This window comes from Acromyrmex echinatior, chromosome 5, assembly GCF_024713525.1.
Source record: "Acromyrmex echinatior isolate Ae372 chromosome 5, ASM2471352v2, whole genome shotgun sequence".
In the NCBI taxonomy this organism is placed as follows: Eukaryota; Metazoa; Arthropoda; class Insecta; order Hymenoptera; family Formicidae; genus Acromyrmex; species Acromyrmex echinatior.
In genome coordinates, this window is record NC_141856.1 from 4525196 (window position 1) to 4549383 (window position 24188).

General features: G+C 29.6%; 1 protein-coding gene across 3 annotated transcripts in view; it reads right to left on the reverse strand.

The window, feature by feature from the left end:
• The window catches only part of nolo (ADAMTS-like no long nerve cord), a 529289-nt gene that overhangs the window by 278689 nt on the left and 226412 nt on the right, over window positions 1-24188 (reverse strand). For all 3 annotated transcript variants that reach the window (XR_015545180.1, XM_087406490.1, XM_011068727.2), the window contains exon 4: window positions 21600-21702. Coding sequence is in view for 2 of the 3 variants with exons in the window: in XM_087406490.1 (XP_087262616.1) it covers window positions 21600-21702 (103 nt within the window). In the remaining variant the exon portion in view is untranslated. The remainder of the gene's footprint in view (window positions 1-21599; window positions 21703-24188) is intronic.

Sequence of the window (24188 nt, forward strand, 5' to 3'; positions counted from 1 at the left end):
TCCAAAGGAAATCGTCTTTTATTACAAATTTTTCGATAGTCCAAATGTTCGTACTTAGTTGTTACTTGAACACAAAATTTCCAGATTCTAATGATCACAATATTTCTTGATTAATTAAATGTTTGCAATTCGTGTTTCGAGTTATAAAATATACATAAGTATACAATTAACTTATGTTAATTAATATCGAAAGTGGACTTGTTGTAATAAAGTACTTAAGATGTTCTGCCGAATTCTCATCATGATACGCAGCTTTATACCTAACATATCGAAGGAGAGTAAAATGGAATAAAATAGTATTATGTAGGGGGAATTGCTAAGTAAAAGAATGTCTCTGGTAATTTTTCCGTATCACTCTGGCTTGTTCAGATCATCAATTTGTTTTTTAATAAATATCATTTCCGACGTGATTCTTTTTTGAAAAAACGATTCTTTATCTAACACTTGAATATTGTCCCAATTTATTTTGTAATCACATTCAGTCTGACGCAATGAGCGAATCTTTTCTTTTTATATTAGCTTTATGTTCTTTGATTCGCGTTTTTGCTTTCTTTTTTGTTTGACCAACATAAGAAGAGTCGCAATCAAGACAGTTTATTTTGTATATCATATCACATTGTTCCATTTTTTCTAATTTATCCTTACCTAATTTTATGAAACGATTCAAAGTATTCAGGTTTATACGCTATTTTAAAATTATTTTTTTCCGCTATAGTATTAAATTGGTCCAAAATTGTATTCATGTATGATATTGTGAAATATTTTTTTCTATTGTAATCGATGGAATTATTGTTGTTCACAATATTATTTTCATATAAATTCTTTTTATTCGCTAATTTTTTAATTCTATTATTAATTGTAGAAAAGATTATGTCAAGAGGATAACCATTAATTAGAAGAATGTTTATCATTCAATATTTTTTTTGTGATATTCAGGATGTAAGAGAAAAAGAATTCTATTAAGCTGACCAATTATTATCTCTTTTGTGTTGAATTGGATGGTTCGATCTATAACTATCTTCTATAAAGATTAGATATCTTCTTAAATTCATGGGTTTTTTATACATGTCAAATTTGATACAACCATTATCCAATATCACTTTAACATCAAGGAAATTTATAGAATTGTCATCCCCATGCTCAACTGTAAATCTCAATCTATTATGGTAAGAATTGAAATTAAAGTATCTCATTGATCTGATTGTTTGGGACAGCTAATGAAGTATCATCCACATATCGATAGTAAATTGGAATATTGATATTAATGTTGGACAAAATTTTATCTTCCAAATTTTGAATTACTAAATGCGCTAAGATTGGTGACAATGGAGACCCATGGGCATATCAAAGATTTGTTTGAAAAATTTATTATCGAATTTGAAATAAGTTGAATTGATAATCAAGGAAATAGCATTGAGAAATTCTTTTTTATTTATATTTTTTGTATATATATCTCTCTTTTTTTCAATACTTTTTATGACTAACTCTGTGGGAATGTTAGTATACATAGATATAGTATCAAAGGAGACTAATTTGTAATTTGATTCTAATGAAATACCATTTAAATTATTGATCAATTCAAAATCATTTTTTATGTAGCCAAATTCCTTTTTTATACTTTTATCAATAATTTCTTTTAAGAAAGTTGCAAGAGAATATTCGGGACAAATTGACTAAAATAAATTGACGGTCTGAACAAGCAGAGATAGGGAAAAATTACCAGAGATATTCTTTCCTTTTGCTTAGCATAACTCCCCTTACATAATACCATTTCTTCTTCGATACATGTTGGGTATATAAAGCTGTGTATCACACAGTTGATGAGAATTCGGCAGAACATCTTAACAAGTACTTTATTACAACAAGTTATTCACTTTCGATATTAATCCACATAAGTTGACTGTAACACAAATACTAATTGTCTATATTTTATAACTCGAAACACGAATTGTAAACATTTAATTAATCAAGTAATATTTAATTATTAATATTTAATTATTAATTTAATTTTTAATTCGATTATAATTTATTGTAATCAAATATAACTACTCGCTAACGATATCTTGCGTTCGTGATGTATGCCCTTTATCTTTCCGTTTCTAAATTATTGACATTTATAACTAATTTATTTATTGTTTATAACTAAGAATGTAATTACAAATTCTTTGTTTATTTTGATTTATCAGATATTCTGTGATTAGATTTTTTACACATACATAATGTTATGAAAGAATCGATATTTAGAGCTATGAAAAAGCCAGTTCTATTATTGCTTTGCCTAGCTTTTTCATTGCATACCCAGAGATGTTCTTTTAAGTACAATTGACTTGCTACGTTTTTAGTACAATTCGGGCAATTTTAGTACGTCAGTACTTTTTGAAATACATCGTACTAATAATCAGTCCACTTTCATTTATTCAGTGTCAATACATCGTCACTTGACGTCAATATATGATCCTGTCAGTACACTTCCGTATAAGATTATCTTCAGATGCAGTCTCCTTCTTTGAGGAGTATCTCTGTGCATATTTATAAATAAATAGATTTTCATGTATTTTTGTTTTAGAAAAGAGCATTCTGTTTGTAGATTAAGTTATACTGAAGCATTTTACCGATTTCAACTTCCATATTTCATTCTTTTCAATCCTCTATCATATTTAATAGATTATTCTGTAAGTAATGAAGACTGGTATCAGTGCAAATGTACTTTGACTGGGCTCATATTTCATGTGACAATAAGAGAAATTTTTATTTCTTTTACAATAAATGTTTTTAATTTGAAATATTATATTTTCTATTTTTCACATTAATTTTGTAAATAAATAATATTTATTAAAGGCTGACATTTTGATTTTATTTATATCAAAGTTTATATAATTTACTTGGTTGTGTCAAAACTGGCTTTTTCAAAATCACGTTGTTTTAAAAGAGCTGAATTTCTTCTTTATGGAAAAATGGTGATTAAAAATCTCTGTTAATGACTATATATTATTTTTCTGTTAAATGAATCTTATAGATAAATGAATACACTTAAGTAAGAAAGCGATTATATTTGTTTAACACCAGATTAAATTTTTTGTTCATATTTTGAAAAAATCGGCTCTTTCATGCCCACTCTCTCCTCATGTCGTTTCCGGAATACATTATGAATGTATGTTGTAATGCATTACGCGTTAATCCGGTGTCTCGTTTCCACAAAAATCTCGCGTAACGAGTAGCCAACGCGCGACGTGACTCGGCGCCAAATGCGACATTAATATCCTTGTAAAGTTACGATCGTGGTGATTCTAATAAAAATTACAACGATATCGTTTTTGTGTGACGCGCGCTACGCGGTTTTACCGGCTGTATTATCAGAATATGTGCATGCAAGTGGACGCGTATTAATCGTTGCGGATCTGTTCGGACACGATCATGCATCTACGTGAGTAAATCAAGTTTTGATTTTCACGTTTGATTTTCACTTTTCTCTTTATCCCGAACCGCGAACTGTCGTCATTACACATAGATTGTCACTTGTAATTTAATATTTCTCATACGAAAGAAACGATTTTGTTGAAATACTTAAAAATTTATCTAGATACAGATCTGTGAAAATAATTTTGTTGAACTATTAAAATAATTATGTAGAACATTCAAGCTGTGATTGCTAGAAAAACTTTTTGCAATATTGCTTATCATGCTTAAATATTTTACATAATTAAGGAATTTGGTAGTACAGCGAAAATTATTTTCAAATCTATACTTAATAGTAAATTTTTAGATACTTTAGCAAAATCATACTTTTTGTGCAATATTGAGAGTGCAATACATTGAAAATGTATTGTCATATTTAATAATATTTACAAACATGCCAGCATATTTATATAATATATAAAATTTGTATCAAGAATGAAGAGGATGCGAGATACAGGATTTCTTCTGGGATAGAGACTTTTTTTGTGCGCTGTTTAATTTTACTATGTTCATCGAGATACAATTTCTATGCAGTAGATGTCGGAAGATGTAACACAGAAACTTCCATTATAAAACTTACGGCTGTGCCGCTTTTCAGAATATTTCACTGAAAATAATATTGCTTCATTTTCCTCTGCGTATATATATCCGCATAAATGCTACGAACAAAGCGAGTCTGATTATCTTTCACGAGTATTCCCTATTTCCCTTTCAGGAGTTCCCTACTTTTATTATATCTAATAAAAATATCAAAACTCTTTCACATTTTCGAAATAGTAAAGCTTAAGAGATGAGTTACGGAAGTATGATTTATAACATCGTGTTCTTTAAAATAAAAATAATTGTTTACGACATTATACATCAATGCGTTTTTTGCATAATTAAAAATAAAATTCCTTTATTTTATTGATATCATTTTATTTTATTGATATCATCAAGCAAAATATTAAAAAATTATTATTTTAAATATTTTTGCAAACTTTTTGTAATAGTTTAAAATGCTTTATATATCAAATAAATTAAATAGCATCATTATTATTAAATTGTATATTAATTAAATTTATTATTATTTTTCGGTTTAGGATTTAGTGTTTCAAGTTTGATAAATAATCGGTCTGCAGTTTGTATGAATTAACAAATATATATATATATATAAATTCACGTAAAAATATTATTAGGCATTAAGATCCACTTTGACAAAATAATTTTCATTATTTATATATCGGTCGACTTTCTATTATTATTGTTTAAATATTTTGTATATGATTATTTTACAACTGTCTTATATAATTTTATGAAATTTTATAAAGTTAGTCTTCATTCTTAATTGATTAACTTGAAGTCTGTTTCATAAACATGTTATAGAAATTGTAACTCTTTGCACACACATACTTTCTAAATTCTTTGGAATCTCATTTTAAACAGTGAAAATTTACTCTAAAAACAAACTGTAATAATAAATATAAATTCAAGCGTTGATTGAAAAAATTGCACGTCAACGAAGAAAACACGTCAACAAAGAAATGTAATTATTTCGGAAAAAATACATTTTCAGATTTAACGTAATTTTATAAAATATTCGAAGACAATTTTACTTTTATTAACTATTAATTGCAATTCTGAATACTTTGAGTTGAAAAAACTACAAATACTTACGTTCTTCTTTGAAAAACGTGTTCCTATTAACATTCTTTTTCAACTGTACGCTATTATCTCAATTTCAATTGATCATTTATGAACACATATTGTACATATTGGCGATCGTGGCGCAGAGCTTAGCGTGACTGCCCAAAGATTCAGGATCATATCCACCCAGAACATCAAATTTTATTTGATCGCTATCTCTCAGAAGGCAATGGCAAATCTCCGAATATCTTTGCCATCGCCGTTTGGATTTGGCGTTAAAAACTGTAAGTCTCATATATGATTAATGAATATATGTACATTCGCCAACACGCATGGCGAACGTGGCATTTTAATGTCAAACTTCTTCCTTCCAAAGATTATATAGAATGAAAAAGGAATTGGAAGACGCTAATATTCAGCAGTGAATGAAATCAGGCTGATTGTACATACAGGATATCTATAAAGTCTGTTACCATTCATATATTTTATCTTATATTTTAGAAACGGTTCAAAATTATGAAAAACCGCAAAATACGTGTTTGATAATTTCTATTTTTTTAATGCGGTCGGGAAGGTTCCGCTTCTAAGGTTCCCCTTTTAAAGTGCCTCAATTTAAAAATTTCAAATGGAACCCTCTCCCCCCCCTGTGTATTGTAGTATATCATATGAAAGAGCACTAAAAAACAAAGTTTTTGATTCTATGGTAATTGTTCAAAATAGACATTGTTCACTTCTTTCATAATCGATTATTTTACTGCTAAAAAAATAAACGGTTTTGAATAGTTTTAAACAGTTACCGCAATAAATCCAACACAAAAAACATATTGGAGGTAAGAACAAATTTTTCAAATTTTAACGCTAAATAACTTCCAAACGGGTAAATGTATCAGCCTCCGTATTGAACCAAAAGCTTCCTTTTTTATACCCTTTCAAATAATATGCTACAATAAGGAGGGTTCCATTTGAAATTTTTAAGTTGGGAAATCATTGGACACGTATTTCGCGGATTTTAATAGTTTTGAACCGTCCCAAATATAGAAGTGGTAATGCTCTTCATAGATCTTGTATATGCAAAATTAATTAAATCGTAAGTAAGTACGTAATCAATTACTTTCTTTCGCTCTTGTAATATCGTTTCGTAGTCTCAAAATATTAAAAACATCTCACTTTAATCAGTTATGGAAACAGTCAATATCGTTTGTGTTGACCTGATATTCATGCGCCAATGATGATACATTTAGCAATGCTACACATTTGTACTCAAACATTTATTCACGTTTGAAACTGAATTGAATTTTCTGGTTTCTGCATTTTGCGTTCATCAGAAAAGAGTTACTACCGGATTTAAAATATATACTATGAATCGCTATATAATGCGTTTGTACAAAATAATTATTTTATTTGTATGTGCGTGTGTGTGCGCGCGGGCGCGAGTGTGTGTGTGTGTGTGTATGTGTGTGTCTGTCTGTACCAGTTACTGATTAATTCAATATGTTTTAAATATATTTATGAGTGAAAGAAAAAAATGAACATTTTATAGAGTTTATGAATTTATTTCGTAATTTTATCCACGTTTTAAGAAACATTTATATCCATAATTTTAATTATTATAATTATGATGTGATTTTTAATAATTTAGCATTAATATAGTTTTGGCATTAATATAACATGTTAATATAAATCAAATTTTTATAAATATTATAAATATTAAAATTTTATAAATATTAAAATCATAGATTTTTTAAATTCTTATTACTTCTTATTATTTCTTATAATTTTTTATTATGTTAAGTGCAAATAGAAGAAACGTTTTAGTCTTTATTTAACGGTACACGAAAGAGAGGGAGAGGGAGAAGAAAAGGAAGAAAGAGAGGAGAGGAGAGAGAAGGGGGGGGAGGAGAGAGAGAGAATAATTAACGTGTAATATAAATTCATAGCCTTCGTTTTATGAAATAAAATAAACTTTGCCAAAAACTGCGAGTCGATAGTAATTATATTGCATGAACAAAAAATTACCACATTTCATAAATATGCACAAAGAAAAGTACTGAATACGAACGGAATAATTGCGTAGCGCTCTTTACGAAGTACTGAATCTTTAAATCCACATTTGTATGCGCTCTCGCTTGGCGTTTTTTTTTACTGCTTTTTTACCGCTTTTTTTACGCAAAGAGAAAATGAAAGAAGCGGCGAAAAATGGGAGTAAGAGTTGAAGCGAAGGGAAGGTATTCCGCGAACGTAAATTCCTTCCTAGTTAGACTTTAACTTGAAATTTACAACATTCTACCCCTAAATTATTGTCCCCAATCTTTCTCCGAGGACCAGCCGTTAAGCAAAAGTCTCTGAGTCGAGCAATTAATATTTGGCCGTGGTAACCTTCGATTACTTTGCAAAGATCCCTCGGAAGGGACTTGTTCCGTGACGAAACCTATCAATTTTCTCCAATCGTCTAGTGGGTCACAATAATGACCTGCGAACGATCGATTTAAAAGTTCCACTTTGCCATCTATCGACGATAAATCATCGGATACATCTGAAATTGCGCTGGTAATGCAAATATGACTACTCGCGATCGTCGCGTGGTCGTATATACGTAATCACGATAAAAGTTTGAAATACACGAGGGATTGATAATATAACTGTGTTTATATCCCGATTATTTCCATAACGAAATTTCATTTTATACTTCCAATAAAAATCCATTAGAAGTTATACATATGTGAAAGGTTTCTTGAATGACAAAGATGTTTTTTAAATTGAAAGAATAATTCTGTTAAAAGTAGCGAGATTAAAATTTCTACGAAAAATATATTCTAGACTTTGCGGAAAATTAATAAAAGAAGATATTAAAAAAGAGCCGATTTGGCCCAACAAGGTAAGTAAAAGGAATAGTTTTCAACTTTAGACGTCAAGCAGTAGTGGCATGTTTTACTTTTACATTTAATTTTCAATCATTTAATTGTATCTATTAATTTATATATACAGGATATTTGATAAGTTTTGACAAAACGTATAGATAGAACGGACTAAACTGAGTCGAAAAATGAAAAGTCTTCTACCATTTTACAATTTTCGCAATAGTTAACAAGATATTTATTACTAAAAATCGCTGAATATTGGTTTTCAATAATTTTTTTACTCAAATATTATAAACTTTACAGAAAAACAAGAGACAAAAATTTTTAATTTTCTTCTCATAAAGTTCTGAGAATTTTTAAAAAATTTTTTAATACCGTATTTTCTTAGATAAAAATAATTAAATAAAATAAATGCAGTATTAAAAAGTTGATAAAAAATTCTAAAAATTTCTTAGAGCTCTATGAGAAAAAATAAACAATTTTTGTTTCTTAGTGTTTTTTTTTGTAAAGTTGGTAAAATTTGAGTAAAAAGTTATTGAAAACCAATATTCGACAATTTTTAGTAATGAATATTTTCTTAATTGTTGCGAAAATTGCAAAATGGTAGAGGACTTTTCGACTCAGTTTAGTTCGCTCTACCTGCTCATGAAATATTTGGCGATTATTTTGGGACACCCTGCATATATTAGTTATATCTAGAATGCAATGTAAATTTATAAAAAATTGATGAAAATCATTACGATTTTTGATTATGATTTGACACTAACTTTGTTTCTTGCGAGCGGATATGAGTTGTGTTTCATATGACCGTCAACGATTTTGTAACTGTAATAACAAATAGATAATAGTTAAGAAATTTTTAGCACTGGTTTCTTGCTTAATGGACACACCAAACGTATGATAAACTTATTTTGAGACAAGATGCGTAAATGTTAATTACAGTTTTATTTGAATAATTGAGGTATCGCTTTATTGATTCGCTGATTCAAAATACGGAGCTGAAACACACGTCGTTTGATGTTTAAACGATTATTATAACTTAACACTTATGTCGAACTAAAATAAAATAACGATTCTTATTGAATCTGCGCATTAATTTCGACTTCTATGATTCTTTTATTACCTATTAATTTTTGTAAAATTTTATTAAAAGAAATAGTATTTTTTGTAAATTTTAACCTCCTAGATACGATTATTTAAAAGTTCATAACGTTTGAGAAACATTTTGAAAATTAAGTACAAACATAATGTATTCATCCAAATTTTAATATTCTTACTCAATTTTCAAAATATTTTCTAAATCCTATGAACTCTCCGATAATTTTATCGTAGCAACTAAAAATTTATAAAAAACACTATTTCTTTTACTTACTTCTTTTTGAGCAAAAATCCTTTTTTAATGCTATGAAAAGGAGACGATTTGTACATTTTTGTATATTATAACATCAAACTATCTGAGTTCTATAAAGTGCTTCTAGTAAACGTTTCTTCGTTTGTCTGTAAGTACAGGCTTGTTTTTGCAGTGGAAAATTGCCACTGGTAATAATAAATCAAATCTTTTTCGATAGCAATAGCTGCAAGGCACCGATAATATCAGAATTGTCAGGATCACGGGACGGTCATTTATACAGGGGGTCGCGCTATTGACCAATCATAGACGTCGATTGGATGTGACATCATAAAAAGCACAGAAGCGAGGCAGCACTTATGGCTCACGGAAAATTGTCCATCAGCCTGAATGAGAGATGCCTCACGGATAGGAACAAAATCCACGTCATTTTGACGAAGGAAAAAAAATGCGACAAATTTTAGGAATATGTCAGGAAAAATCTCATTCTCGTAACATAAATTTTATCTATGAGTATTCGGGAAGGAAGAATCAATATTAAACACGATAATTAAATGATTCATGCGTGTTTGAAAAAAATTCAAGGAAATGTTCTTAAAAACTTTTATATCTTTGTGCCGTCAATAAGAGAAACAACATATATATTGATAAAAAGTATATACTCGTACATGTAAGAATATATATGTATCACATTTATTATAATAAAAAATATATGCAAATGCGTAAAGTTCGCAAATGCTTCGTTATTGCTGCATATGCAAGAAATCCAGAGGGCCGATGTAAAACGTAAGAAAATTACGAGGCTATCGCGTTTCGTAGGGATAATTCTAAAAGATTAATGCAGCAAGCAAAGAATATTTCGCGAAATACCTGCTCAAACGTACTACTGCCGTACTAATGTTCATCGTGCGAACGGAATACCTGACGAAGCCGGGACTTGCGTTTTTCTTCCCGTCCTTCGTCACTTCCGTAGTTGCTCTTATACCTGTGCAAAGCTGGAGATGCAAATTTGTCAACAAGTTTGTCTTGCAGTATATCGCATGATGTATTTATCATTACACGATATGCATATATGTGCATGATAATATTGCGTATCGCGCCATAAATTTCTGCATAATTGTGATCATTGGTATGTGTATGTGTGTGTGTGTGTGTGTGTGTGTGTGTGTGTGTGTGTGTGTGTGTGTGTGTGTGTTGAGCATATGATGATATTTTATTGTAAAATCAGCTAAGCCTGCTAGACTATAATTAAAGCTAATGTAACGTATCTATGGTATCTGGAAAGTCCATTTATATTTATAATAAGACGAGTTATACAGTAAAAATGAGTTACACAGTAAAAACATTTTGTGTTAAAATGGTTACAATTTTTGTGTTAAACTTTTAGCCGAGTGTTAATTTGATATAATGTGATTGTATTATTTTAATGTTTTGTATTAAATTGGTACTTAAGGTAGTTCTCTAGTAAAGTGCGAAAATTTGAGGTGCCTCACCAACAAGTGCCCCACCTAAAATTATAATATCTACATAATTTGGATAAAATATTAGGTGTTGGAATTAATTCGTAGCGTTTTTTAATGAAAGAATGTTATTTATTTCACATGAGCATTAAAAAATACATTAATGAAAGTACTTCCCATCACTTGTAAAACGCTACGAATTAATTCCAACACCTAATATTAAAACTACGTATATTTTAATGAAATAGTTTGAAACATATGATAGTAAATCAAAAGAGCTGCATCTTCATCGAACGAAAACAAGATGAGATTACGTTTACTTTTCTAAGTTAAATTTATACGCGTAAATATCCAGAATGGCCGTTAACCTATTACTATTAACCTATTATTTTTTTGTGACCATTAAAAAAAGTAATTTTTTGAACTATTATAATCTCATTTTTGAGAAAAGTCTATGATAAGATTTGTGTGCATTTAGTAAAAGAAGCGTGTCACGTCAATTTTGGTACTTTAACTTTATTATATTAAAAAATTAGACATTTCTGTGGTAATTTGATTTACTAAAAAACCACTTTAAAACATTTTTTCTTAGTATTAAAAATAACATAATTTATAAGTAATTAAATAACCAACATAAAAACTGAAATAGTTTTAAAATTTAAATTCTAAGATAAATAAATATGTTAATTTAACATATCATAAATGTTAGTTTTAAGAAGTTTGCTAATGAAGAAATTTGCTTCTAAATCAGATCAAAGCATTACTTTTTATGTTAATTTTATATATGGTATTTGTACTGCTAACATATTCGTCTTGTTAACACAATTTAAATATAAATGAGCAAAGAAGACTATTCGAAGTGAATCTTGATGCCTAACAATTTTGAATTTTTACAATTAAATAAATTTTTAATTTCCAATTCAAACAAATTGCGCCAATTATTTAATGATTTTGAAACTTAATGATTTTAATTCTAAATTAAAGCTGTAGGGTAATAGGGTAAGATACAATTTCGAACATAATTCAATTGTGAAGAAAACAACTTGAAAATTTTCGAGATTTAAATGTAGTAGCTCTAACTTCATTGTGTGAAGGGTATTAAAGGGTACCAAAGTAAAAAGACCAAATGTGAATTTCGAGAATTGGATTCAAATAAAAATTTTATTTTGTTCAGTATTGTATTGAAAATTGTAAAAATTTCACTTTATTATCTTATCACAAATTAAATTGATAAGCAATTATTACTGATGATAAAATGATCATCTTTAAAATAGGAAATTTTATACTTATCAATTTATTTATTTACTTCATATATTAATAAAAATTTATGTGACCATTTTGGAACACATGAAATATATTAAATTTAACAGAAATTTTTCAACTGTACAGCGAAAGTATCATTAATTGCTCTTTCTTGGTTAGTTTTTGGAGAGCGTTATTATAACAAAAACAATAAAACGACAAGAAGAATTAGCGGCTGCACACATTTGCATTGGACTCAATATAATGCAATCGTAGAATACTGCAGTAGCGATACATATAGTTATCTTCACATTTGCATTGTCCGGAAATGTATGACTGTGCAAGAGCAGTCTCGTCGCCGTTGGCGAGGGACAATAAAACGTTTCGATTCTGTACATGAAAAGATATTACGCGTTATGTATGTGATGTAAGCTGCAGGAAGATGAGGACTCGATGGGAAGAGACGGGGGTGATGGTAGGGTATCTCGACAAGATTGACGCCGCTTTGTAGACGACCACCGATACCTTTGTTGCATCGTGCATGTATACGCATGTACCGAGGATAAGCGAATGCATTTTCTCGTGCACGAGCCAAGCGCCGTACGAACATCGCCCCGCGGGCGGAATGTCACATCGCATCGGTCGTGCGGCCGCACGACGACAAAGGCGTTCTCCATTCAGGGCCGACGGTGCTTTGCACTTTTACGATTTTACAGAAACTCGGTATACGCGATCTCTCGAGAGATCCGCGCCGTTATGCTGAGCAAGTCGGTTAACGACGTCAATTTGGGTCGAGCGTCGTCGCGTTAATGCGACAAGCGTGTTAATCGGTCTGAAAAGTGGCATCGCTAATCGTTCTCTGATGAATCTGAGAACTTTAATACACAGAGCGATTCTGTGTAATGGCATGGAACTACGCGGACACGATTTTTAACGCGATTTATTTCAGCGCAGCAAATCGATTGGAAATATCCTAATTTATATCCTAATTTAGATTTCTTTTATGCTACAGGAAAACTCTATTGAAAATAATTTTAATATTATTTATACATGTATCTAACTGTATATAAGTATTATTGAATCGTTCCAGCAATTGATTGATACATGGAAACTAATACATAGAGCAGCAGTATCGCGAAATGACTCGCAGGAAGAAACGTCACTGTACCATCACGACATGGTTACACATAGAATGAAGCCGATACTATCTCTGATCGATTTTGGCATCAGCCACGAACGACGTTTGATTTATACGAAATTTCGAGCAATACGAAAGGCATTCGTCATTCTGGGGTTAAATAGACTAAGGGAGAGTTCTGGTCTACAAAAGCGATTTTCAAGATAAATTATATATTTCTTTTTTTTAAAAACGCTATTAAACATAGAAAGTTAATTTAGATTTTGGTTTGATACATATTTATTCTTAATTAAATTATGTAATAAATTTTTGAAAACTTTTAAGTTCAATATTCTTAATTTTTAGTACACGATAATTCTCCGATCTGGTATTACGTACAAAAAATCGTTCGCGTCTCGGATTAATTTTCATCACTTTTATAATAAAATTTATTAAATGATTCTTATATATATTTTAATATTTTTAAGAAGTATTTATACAGTTGTGTATTAAAAAAAAGGTAAAGGATAAAAACCATTTAATCAAGTATTTTAAAATAATATTCCAAAGTAATGCTCCTATTTCAAAGAAAAGAAATTCACGAACGAATGACCCAATCATACTAATTGTAAGAGTTAAAATTATAAACTACTATCAAAACTCTTGCTCTTCTTTTTATTAAAAAAAAAATGCAAATTCTAAAGATATTAACTTGATTCTAGTACAGGTAATATTCACATTTAAACTAAAAATTGTGATTTATTTATTTCAGACCGGGGGGGGGGGAGGGATAGAAATCCTCCTAATTACTATTTACTATATAATTTTAAGACAAAAAATACGCATAACAGTTTATAATTTTGACAATATTTTATAGTTTAGAAACTTTTAAAAATTCATACATATAGTTAAAACATGAATAAATGTATATGCGTACTTAAAATCTTAAATTTATATGTTTGATAGTTTTCCTTTAAAAAAATCATGAAAGGAGAAGAGTCAATAAGATGGATTTTTAGGTCCATCATCGATTAGTCAAAGTATGTTGTTTTATTTTTCTGTCCAAGGCTCATAATGATTTTTTTTTTAATAATTTAATCCGGAGGAATTTTTTAATAATCATTTTTAAGTTTCATGGGTTTTTGTATTTTAGAATAAATCAAGATGCGTTTCATATTCTAAATATTGCTTGCGCAAGATCAAACTTCCTTAAAAACTGCACATATATATGCACTATATATATGCATATATATAACGTATGTCAGAGCCATCATTTTCCGTGAGGTACTTGACCTTCAAAAAGAGACTTATTTTTACAATTTCTTTTACGTTGTGATCCTAGAGAATATAATCCTGTTTTTTTAGTGAATTTATTTAAAAAAACAGGAAGAAAGGTAAAAGTCAGTTAAAACTTGTAAAATAGAAAACAAAAGATTGCCACCTACGATGAACTGCGCCTGAGCTGCGTTCAGTTGTTTTTGTATTTATTCTCAACGATCTCAGCGATTTCGTTTCATTCTTGTTCCATAGTTCGAGCTGTGTGAAGCTTTCCTTATTATTGAGAAGAAAATATTTTCTTAGATATTTATGAATGGTTAAACGTTTCATTAAGTTACTTCTGATTTTACTATTTGCTAGTATCTGCTACTTCTTAATCATAAAGCTACATTGTCCGGATCATTTAGAGATCTTGCCTTCACTGGCCGGATCATTTCAAGATTTTGTTCAAGGCTATATGAATTGAAGTGTATGGGTTTAGGGTTTAGGGATTGAGGGTTTAAGTTAATTTGATTTGATTGGTTTATTGTCCATTGTTGTGGTTCTACGTGAATAAGAATTTATAATCTGCGTTATTTTATTTGCAATGTGAATTGTGTGATTTTGGACTTTCTTACTACGTGTATCTCATAAATGTGACGAGATACGAATTTTCGGGAAACAGATTCTGTTTCAGCACATCAGAATATGTATGTAGGAAGCAATTGGTCTTTGTTCCGGAACAAAATGCTTTTTTTTGTGGTCTAGTGTTATTATTTACATTATCCAAGAATTCTGCTTGCTGTTAAAAACATGTTTTTTTTAATTTGTTTGATTCATTTTTTTTTTGTAGTTTCTATATTGAAAAGATCATCCCCAGAAAATCCCGAAATATCTTAGAATCGTATGAGACCCAAATGGAAAATCTGTCTAAAATTACACTTTTATTGGTCATTATTTATTTACTTCATTCAAGAATTCTGCTCGTTCTTGAAAACATATTTTTCTTTAAGTTCGTTCGATTTATTTTTTCTATAGATTTCATTGTGAAAGAGATTATTCCCGAAAAATATATATTTTATCTTAAAATATATATTTTAAAATTGCGTAAGAATTATATAAAGGTACATATATCATACTTATATATCATACTATACCTATATATCATACTTATTCCTCATTGGTCAATATTTTTTCGTGTATTTTATGCATTTTCAATTTGTTTATTTTATTTTGTGGAAATTATTGCTACACAAAGCTTATAAAGTAAAATATTTTAGAGTTAACGTAAAAAAAATTGTAAAAAATAAGCGTTTCTTTGAAGATCACAAATACCTCATGGAAAATGATGGCTCTGACATATGTAATAGTACATATATATGTGCAGTTTTTAGGAAAGTTTGATCTTGCGCAAACAATATTTAGAATATGAAATATCTTGCGCATCTTGATTTACTCTAAAGTACAAAAACCCATGTAAAATGGAAACTTAAAAATAATTATTCCTCCGGATCAAATCATGTTTGAAAAAAACCATTTTAGCATTATGAGCTTTGGATAGAGAAATAAAATGACACACTTTGAGACTGATCGGTGATAGATTCAAAAATCCATTTTATTGATCCTTCTTTAACCTTAAAAATCTCTTTTTATACCAGAATTTGCCCAAGGACAGTGAAAATCTTTTCCTCGTTTATTTCTTAACCACGTCAATTTAAGTTCAAATGAAAAGGTAAATTAACCTGAGTTAAAAGTAATGTACGTGCGCGAATAGTCACATTTTCCAACGAGAAATATTAAATAATAAAAATGATATGGAAACGGACGATGCATATGTGAAAATACTAAACACGAAACTACTAAACACGATAAAATTTACAACGAAGCTATTAACAGACACGCAAATATTATAGTTATCCGATTATGAGCGCGTAATTGCTTTCTCGCGAATTAATAACGATAAATCATTAAACCTATTGATTTAAGTTAGCCGATTTTTGTGACTAATATCGATTCTTCTAAGCACGCTCCTCTTTATAATCCGTTCAAATTAAATGGAATTGAGAATAGCGAAGAATCGACAGAGGGTGAATATCGATCGGGCAAGACCACGTTGAAGTGGAGCTGTTTAATAGCCACATTCTCTTCGAAACTTGCCCCAGATACAAATATAGGTCGGGTCACCTGCATCTACCATAACATCGAGAGAGATACCCCGGATAACTGCAGAGCGTGCGTATTGGTTTTAGCCGCGATGCAGAACGTGCTTGTACATACACACGAGAAATGCTGCCGGCTGTTATGCAGCAATATCGAATTCATCATGTATCCAATTTACATCTCAGTTGGTACAACATTGACGCCGACGGATGTTCGGTGTGCACTGAAATATTTAAGAACAATTTGCGACAATAATGTCATTTAATTTGTGTAATTGTGGCGCGATCCGTTTACATTATTGCTCATCATCGCAGCTGTGCATCGCCTCTCCACGGTTTTCAGTAATCACTCGTAATGAGCGTAAAATAGCGATGTCACTGTTAAACGTAATGCGATTGAACGCAATTAATACGCGAAAATGGCTGGAGCTATAAATTAACGTGTCTATATGCATATTCTAACATACACGCGCGATTATGTCAACGTTTTATTGTGTAGACGTGTCATTTTGAATTTTAGATAAAGTTGTGGTTGTGCCCTTACGCTTCAACATAAAGGAATACCTAAATAAAAAGATAGATAGATCTAAGATCCTATACATTTGCATTTTAACTGAAAATCAATAACGGTTTGCCACATCATTATTTAGTAACATTTACTTTAAATGCATTAATACGTATAAAGCGAAACGCTGTTTTCCTTATACATTTCTGTTATATTTCTGTATCGCGACAAACCAAAAATTTTTTATTTATTATTTAGAAAATTATCACTATCTTCAGAAAATTTCTGATTTAATCAAATTAATCTCGTTGTTAGCATTATTTATCAATGTTCTGCTATTTCCACATATTCGTAATCGCGCTAAATAAAATATTTAATCACTATTTTCTTCTTTTGTTTATTGCATTTAGTTAAAAATTATATTTATGTGATAAAAATAGCTTATTTTTAAAATATAATTGCTCAGTTTTATTTTTGAAAGTACTTTTTTACATTTTATGTACAGTATATTAATGGTTAATTTATATTATAATTTTAGAGCAAATTTGGTCATGAACAAGACTTGTATATAAAAAAGATACAATGAAACTAAGGAGAATTTGTTTTTTGCGTGACTAGGAAGAGCTATTTCACTTTTTTAAAATAATTTTTTTGTAGTCAATTAGTAAATTGGATAAATTCCGCAAACAGATTTATTAAAAGCTATCTAAATCTATATCATATTATTATATATTATATGTTATTTAATATTGTTATATATTTTATTTAATATTATAACTTGTATAACTCACATCATATTAATAAAAATATTAAAAAATTACGTAATATAATCTACCGCACATATGGAGGAGATTGTAACGAACAATTGTATTTTTTAAATATGTTAATTATTATTAAATGTATTAAACTCTCAAACAATGGAAAGTATGTATATTGATACTATCATAAATATAAATATAATTAATTTTTTAATCTTCTATTATTTTAATAAAATAAAAGTAAACAAAAAATATTAATTTGCAAGAAAAGATTGAAGGAATAAAAATCACTATTTTCTGTATATTTACTAAAAATGTGAAATAGAGTAAACATAAATATTATAGTAATATTATATATACAAACAACAGTATATATAAACACAGTTATGAAAGTTACAACAATTTATTCTACCATAACTAGCTATGCTTTGCCATATTAATAGTAATTATAATTTAAAAGGTTCTGCTACATTAGGAGACCGAAAATTAGATGATCTTCCGCAATTTTTTTTCATAAAAAAGATTAATATTTATCGATTTCAAACTTTTTGCATGTTTTAATATAATTATTGTAGAGTATGTACAAATTTTATGCGAAAGAAAAGTATTCTAAATAATAAAAACATAAACATTTAATTTGGCGGTTCGCCACGACGTAACAATTTTGTGTACAACCTAGCTGTAATTCTTGTTCTTGTAATTAAATAAAAAAATAAAAAAAGATTTTTAATTTGTATAGAATATCATCCTATGTACATCTAAAAAATTTTTAAAAATCTATATAAATTACAATTTTGTGTGACTTTGAAGAAATAAATTACGATTTTTATTAGGTAGCAATCAAGGGGGTAACTAGCTGAAATGTTGTCCCACCGATTACATGATTTCATTTGATTTCATATGATTACACTTGATTACGCGTGATATATCATTTATTTATTTTTAATATTTAGTGAACAATAGGAATAAAATGATACATATACGCATTATGCGTGAAACAGAACGCACTTTGAAAGACATGGCACTTGCGAGAAGGAAGAAATACAATTGGATTTTTAATTCTCTCTCTAACGTTCCTACCACTCATCTGTTAGAAAAAGAACGAAAAATCTAACTATGTTTTCTCCTCGCACGCGCCAGAAATCGATATCTTTGTCTTGCATATGCTCGGTCTAACTAGACTATGTCTATGCCGTAACCCTGCAAACACAATAGAATAGTAAACCTTAAGGAATTGACGAATCATAATCGATTCTTTTCACATTTGACTGTGATTGATCAATTTCTTAAGGCTTAAGGCTTACTACTCTATTGCATTTGTGGACTAAAGCGTCTCTGCAGCTGAGATTACCGCATATTGTGCGTAAGAGCTGCCGCACAAAATTCCGCAACAGTGATCGTAAGACGTAAACTTACGCCGATGAGCCAATCATATTGCTTTAGGTCTACATAATCTAACGGAAATGGAAATAAGTAAACTTATCCACAATCTCGCAATAAGGCTAATTTCTACCGATTGAAACTCGCCTTATAAGGCGATAGTTTACTGCTATTTCTATTTCCTTTAGAGTACGTAGATCTAAAGCAATACCCTGATTGGTTCATCGGCTTAAGTTTCACGTTTTAAGGTTACTGTTACAGAAATTTTATCTGCGGCAGATCTAAGCGCCGAGCCATATGTACGCAATCGTGCTTGTGTGCATAAGTCTCGAACAGTCCCATAACACAATAGGAGTACGTTTACTTTTTACGCTCACGCGCTGTAAGCTTCATTCTATCCTTTTTCCGCAAGTAGTAAGTAATAAAGATAGAATGAAGCTTACAGCGCGTGAGCGTAAAAAGTAAACGCACTCTAGGTGTAACAAGTCTTAAACCATAAGAAATCAACCAATCATGATTGAGTATTCTCCTTACACTCGACTGTGATTGACTAATATCTTAAACTCAAAGCTTATTACATCTATTGCGTTGTGGGATTATTCTATGCGTTTGATGCACAAATTTGTATCCCTAGAGTTCTATATGTATATATAAAAAAGCGAATATATACTATATTACATCACCTGTGTACAAAACATCGCATATATTAATTTCGATATTGATCTTGATATTGATTTTGAATCGCGATTATTAGCGTCTCATATTGATTGTGTTATTAATGTCCGAATGTTCGGCGCACAATCACATTTGAGATTAATTAAATTCATGAACTTAGAATATTATATTATTCGTAACTTTCAACTTTAACCGATCCATAGATGCTCTCTTATATTATGTTGTTACATTAACTCGGTCAATTTCTATTTATTATTATCGCATATATTGTTTACATTTTGCTACCTTAGAATAATTATTCATACTAATTTCATCAGACTTCATGGTGATTACATGATTTCATCCCAGATTTTATGATGATTTCCAGTGATTACATAAAAAATCATAATGATTTCTATTGATAAGAAGTTTAATAATAACTCTCAAATTAAAAAAAAAATTTTTTTAATATCAAGACAAATGAGAATAAGGCGCAATAATTGGTGCGCAGAAATTAAATTAAAACATGAAGATTTTCTTGCACTTCTGTTATAGTGATGTGCAAGGAAATCTTCATGTCTAATTTCTGATTTTTCTGTCGTATTTGGCTGAGGATGATCCCAAATGTTCGACCGAAACGTTCGAATTTTAACACAATTTGAATATATATTTTTGTGTCTAATTTTTTTTAATACATCTATGTAAGAATTTATTTTAGGATTAAATCTGCGTACCAATTACTGCGTCTTACTCTCATTTGCATTGAAATTTTTAAATTTCTGTTGATTATATATCATTATGAGTTCTGATGATTACGTATGTGGATTTCATCTGACTTCATGATTACAGCTGATTGCAAAACAATTACATAGAGATTTCGTAAAGATTTCATAATGATTTCGGGGATCCTGTCCCATGACTTCATTAAGTGGTTACCTCCTCGGTAGCAACCGTTTATTTATGTAAAAAAAATTGTTAATGTTGATTTTTATATAATTTTTTAAGTTTACATAGGATGATTGACTATTAGCTAAAGAATGAAAGAAGTCGATCGGACATATACTTTTTTCTTCAATTTTGTACACAAAATTGAAGAAAATATAAAAAACAATTTCGAAAAAAACGCATTTAAAGTTTTCGATGTATATATACCCTGCATATATAGCTTGTATATACAAGCGTCTAAGCACCGAAGGATTTCAAATTTCGCTCTAAAATTTTAGGGACATATTCTTAAAAAGTTGTACTGTCGATTTATGAAAAAAAGTTGAATTTTTTGACCTTCTGATATATATGTAGGAGATTCCCTCAAAAATTTTTTAGATAAGTTATATGTTACTAAGTAAAGATTCAACAAAAATGTTATAAACTGCATCTGTATAATAGATGGATTTAGAAATATTACAGATAATATACTTTATTTGTTCATAATATATTACACATATATTATAGTTGACGAAGATTAATGTTTTTTTTTAAGAATAAAATATTGTTCCTGTTTGAATATATTTTTAATGCTTCAAACAAGATTTAAACAGTATTATAAAAAAACCATAACTAAAAAAAACATAAACGATTATAAGCATGTTCAAAACATATTTAAAAATTTTTTTTTAGTAACTCTGTTATATATTTATTTATTTTATTTATTTATTCGTCTTGCTCTTTGTCACTCCAGAAATATTATAACCATAAGTGATGATCTGTCTCATGTGTAACAATTAGCCGCGACACCCTCTACACGAAACAATCAGACAAATTAAATGTGATAATACTTACTTCCGGATTGCAAATTTTATATCTAGTAGTCCAGATCTTCCCCTTGCACGGTCTATTACGCCTGCATCGACGCTGTTGTCGCGAGATTCCGCCACCGCACGTCCTAAAAGAACAAAAAGGAAAATTTATTAAGAAATTAAGTATAATGACTTTTTTTGAACGCATTTCGGCAAGATGTCTTTCCTAGGCATTCAACGAACTTTTCATAATCAAGGCGCGTTGAAATCGTCAAGAGTTTAATTGCATTTCACCACCGTGTGCCGTTGCGCGGCGCAGTTAGTTAATTCAATTTACTACTTCACGCTAATTTCATGAGCGATCTTTATTCGCTGGAAATTGCGTTACCTCAACAAGTATGAGTTGGCTCCTTTACTCAAGAGAATGCAAAATACATTCGCATATTTAAATGAAAATATTATTTATGATATAAAGTGTTCTTACTGATTATGATCTGCAGATATAAGCCGTCTACTTAAACAACATTAAATTCCGACTAAAATCGAGATTTTTGTGAATTATTATAATTTTTTTTTTTATTAGATCTTTAATTCGATCGCGACTAAAATGTCATTTTTGTATCATAATGTATGAAGACATGCTGCATAGATATTCTAAAAGATAAAAAATTATCTTTTTTAGATATTTTTCTTGTAAGTAGGGGAGACCGGGGCTAATAGACTCATTTTTCAATTTCGAATTTTTACAGATAAAATTAAGAGATTTACGAAAAAATGAATTCTACACTAGTTACTACATACATTTGACTACCTAATATTTTAATAATAAGGGGAAATTGATAACTAATATGAAAAAAATGCATTTTTCTAATGCATTCCATCTGATTCAACTAGCCCCGGGACCGGGGTAATTCTTCTACTAAGATTATTAAAATAAAGATTAATGTATTTTAAGCTACATTTTTGGCTACATATTAATAAAACTTTTATAAAAATATATTTTAAACACAAATATTTACTTCGCATTTGCTAAACAATACTTCTTTTTGCAAAATTTGTTCATTTCGTGCAAAAACACATCAAATAAGCTTAGTTTTCGAGATTGGACATGAGGAAACTAAACTTATAACATTTATCACTGAGGAAAATCTTTTTAAAGGAATAAAATTTTGAGTAAGTATTATAAGAGTCGTCACTAAATGAGTCATACAGTTCCATGCTGTAGTTAGTCCACTATCCCCATCCATTCATTTTTTAAAAACATGAACAATATACGATACAGAGACATAAACAAAAAAAATCTGTTGGACTTTATTAAGTAAGAACTACACTTACTATCTAAATAGAAATCAAATATCTCAGACAATCGACAATCATAGTCTCAGACAATCATATACGATAGTAAAACAAAAACTTTAAGAATAAAAATATTTACTTAGGTGTGATTTTTTTTAAATTGTGGCATAACATCATAGATGTGTTCGCAACAAGATGTTACAGCAGACTTAGCGGCAGTCGCTGCTGCGTACTCAGACACGTTTACGCATGTCTCGCGTGTTTTGTTTTTCATGTAGCCTCGATTATTCTACTTATCCCTATATTTAATTAACCCCGATCTCCCCTAATGCGAGATTTTTCAAATAGAGTTTCAAATATAACTATAAATTATAAAAGAAGCATTAAAATGTCAGGAAATTTTTAGAAATGACATAACTTGAGAAACAAGAGAAAATGAAACTAATAAAAAAATGGCCGTTAATGAAGCTAATAGAGAAATGAGTGCATACTAACTTTAGAAGTCTTACGAGTAATATAGCGTCTTAATATACACAAATAATATCAATAGTTACGAAATAATTTATATTCTAGTTATATCTACTGTTCTCTCTTTTTCTCTCTTTCTTTCTCTCTCTCAATTTTTATAGCTATATATGTACAAATCTTTTGTGAGATAAACATTGTATTAGCTGACTTTATAGTAACCATCGTTATATATTATATTAAATGGACTTGATTGAATTGATTACGACTTGGCTCCAATTTTAGAGAAGTCGGTATCGATTGCATTATTTTACACGGATAGTAATTATCTGCTTTGAACAATAACCGACGCACAAACAATTAGTTAATTGGAATAATAACACGTAGCATACATTACATTGCGTACAGATTAATCCCAATTACGAAGCTTTGTAATTACGTAAATAATATTACGGATGAGTTTATTTTTAAATCGTCTTTAAATAATATGCACGATGCACAATGAGCCTATGCACTATTACTCAATCCTATTAATTTTGCAGCGCTAATTGAATTACGTAAAGACGATGTTATGACATAGGTACAGCTCCCATGGACAATACTCCTACTCCAAAAAAATATCACAAATGTACTCCTACAATAAACTCACAATATTCGCGGATAAATTGTAATGTTATTGTGAAATTATCAAAAGTTATGGCATAACAATACATTATTTTGATCTATATACAGAGTGTTCCACCTAACTCGACCATATGAAATATTCTGTTTGGTTTTTATGATAGGAAAAAATGTTTCAGATGAAAGTGGAATAGTTTCAAGGGGGATGTATTTCGGTCAAGTTGTTTTTTTTCTAGATGGAGGCGCTAAA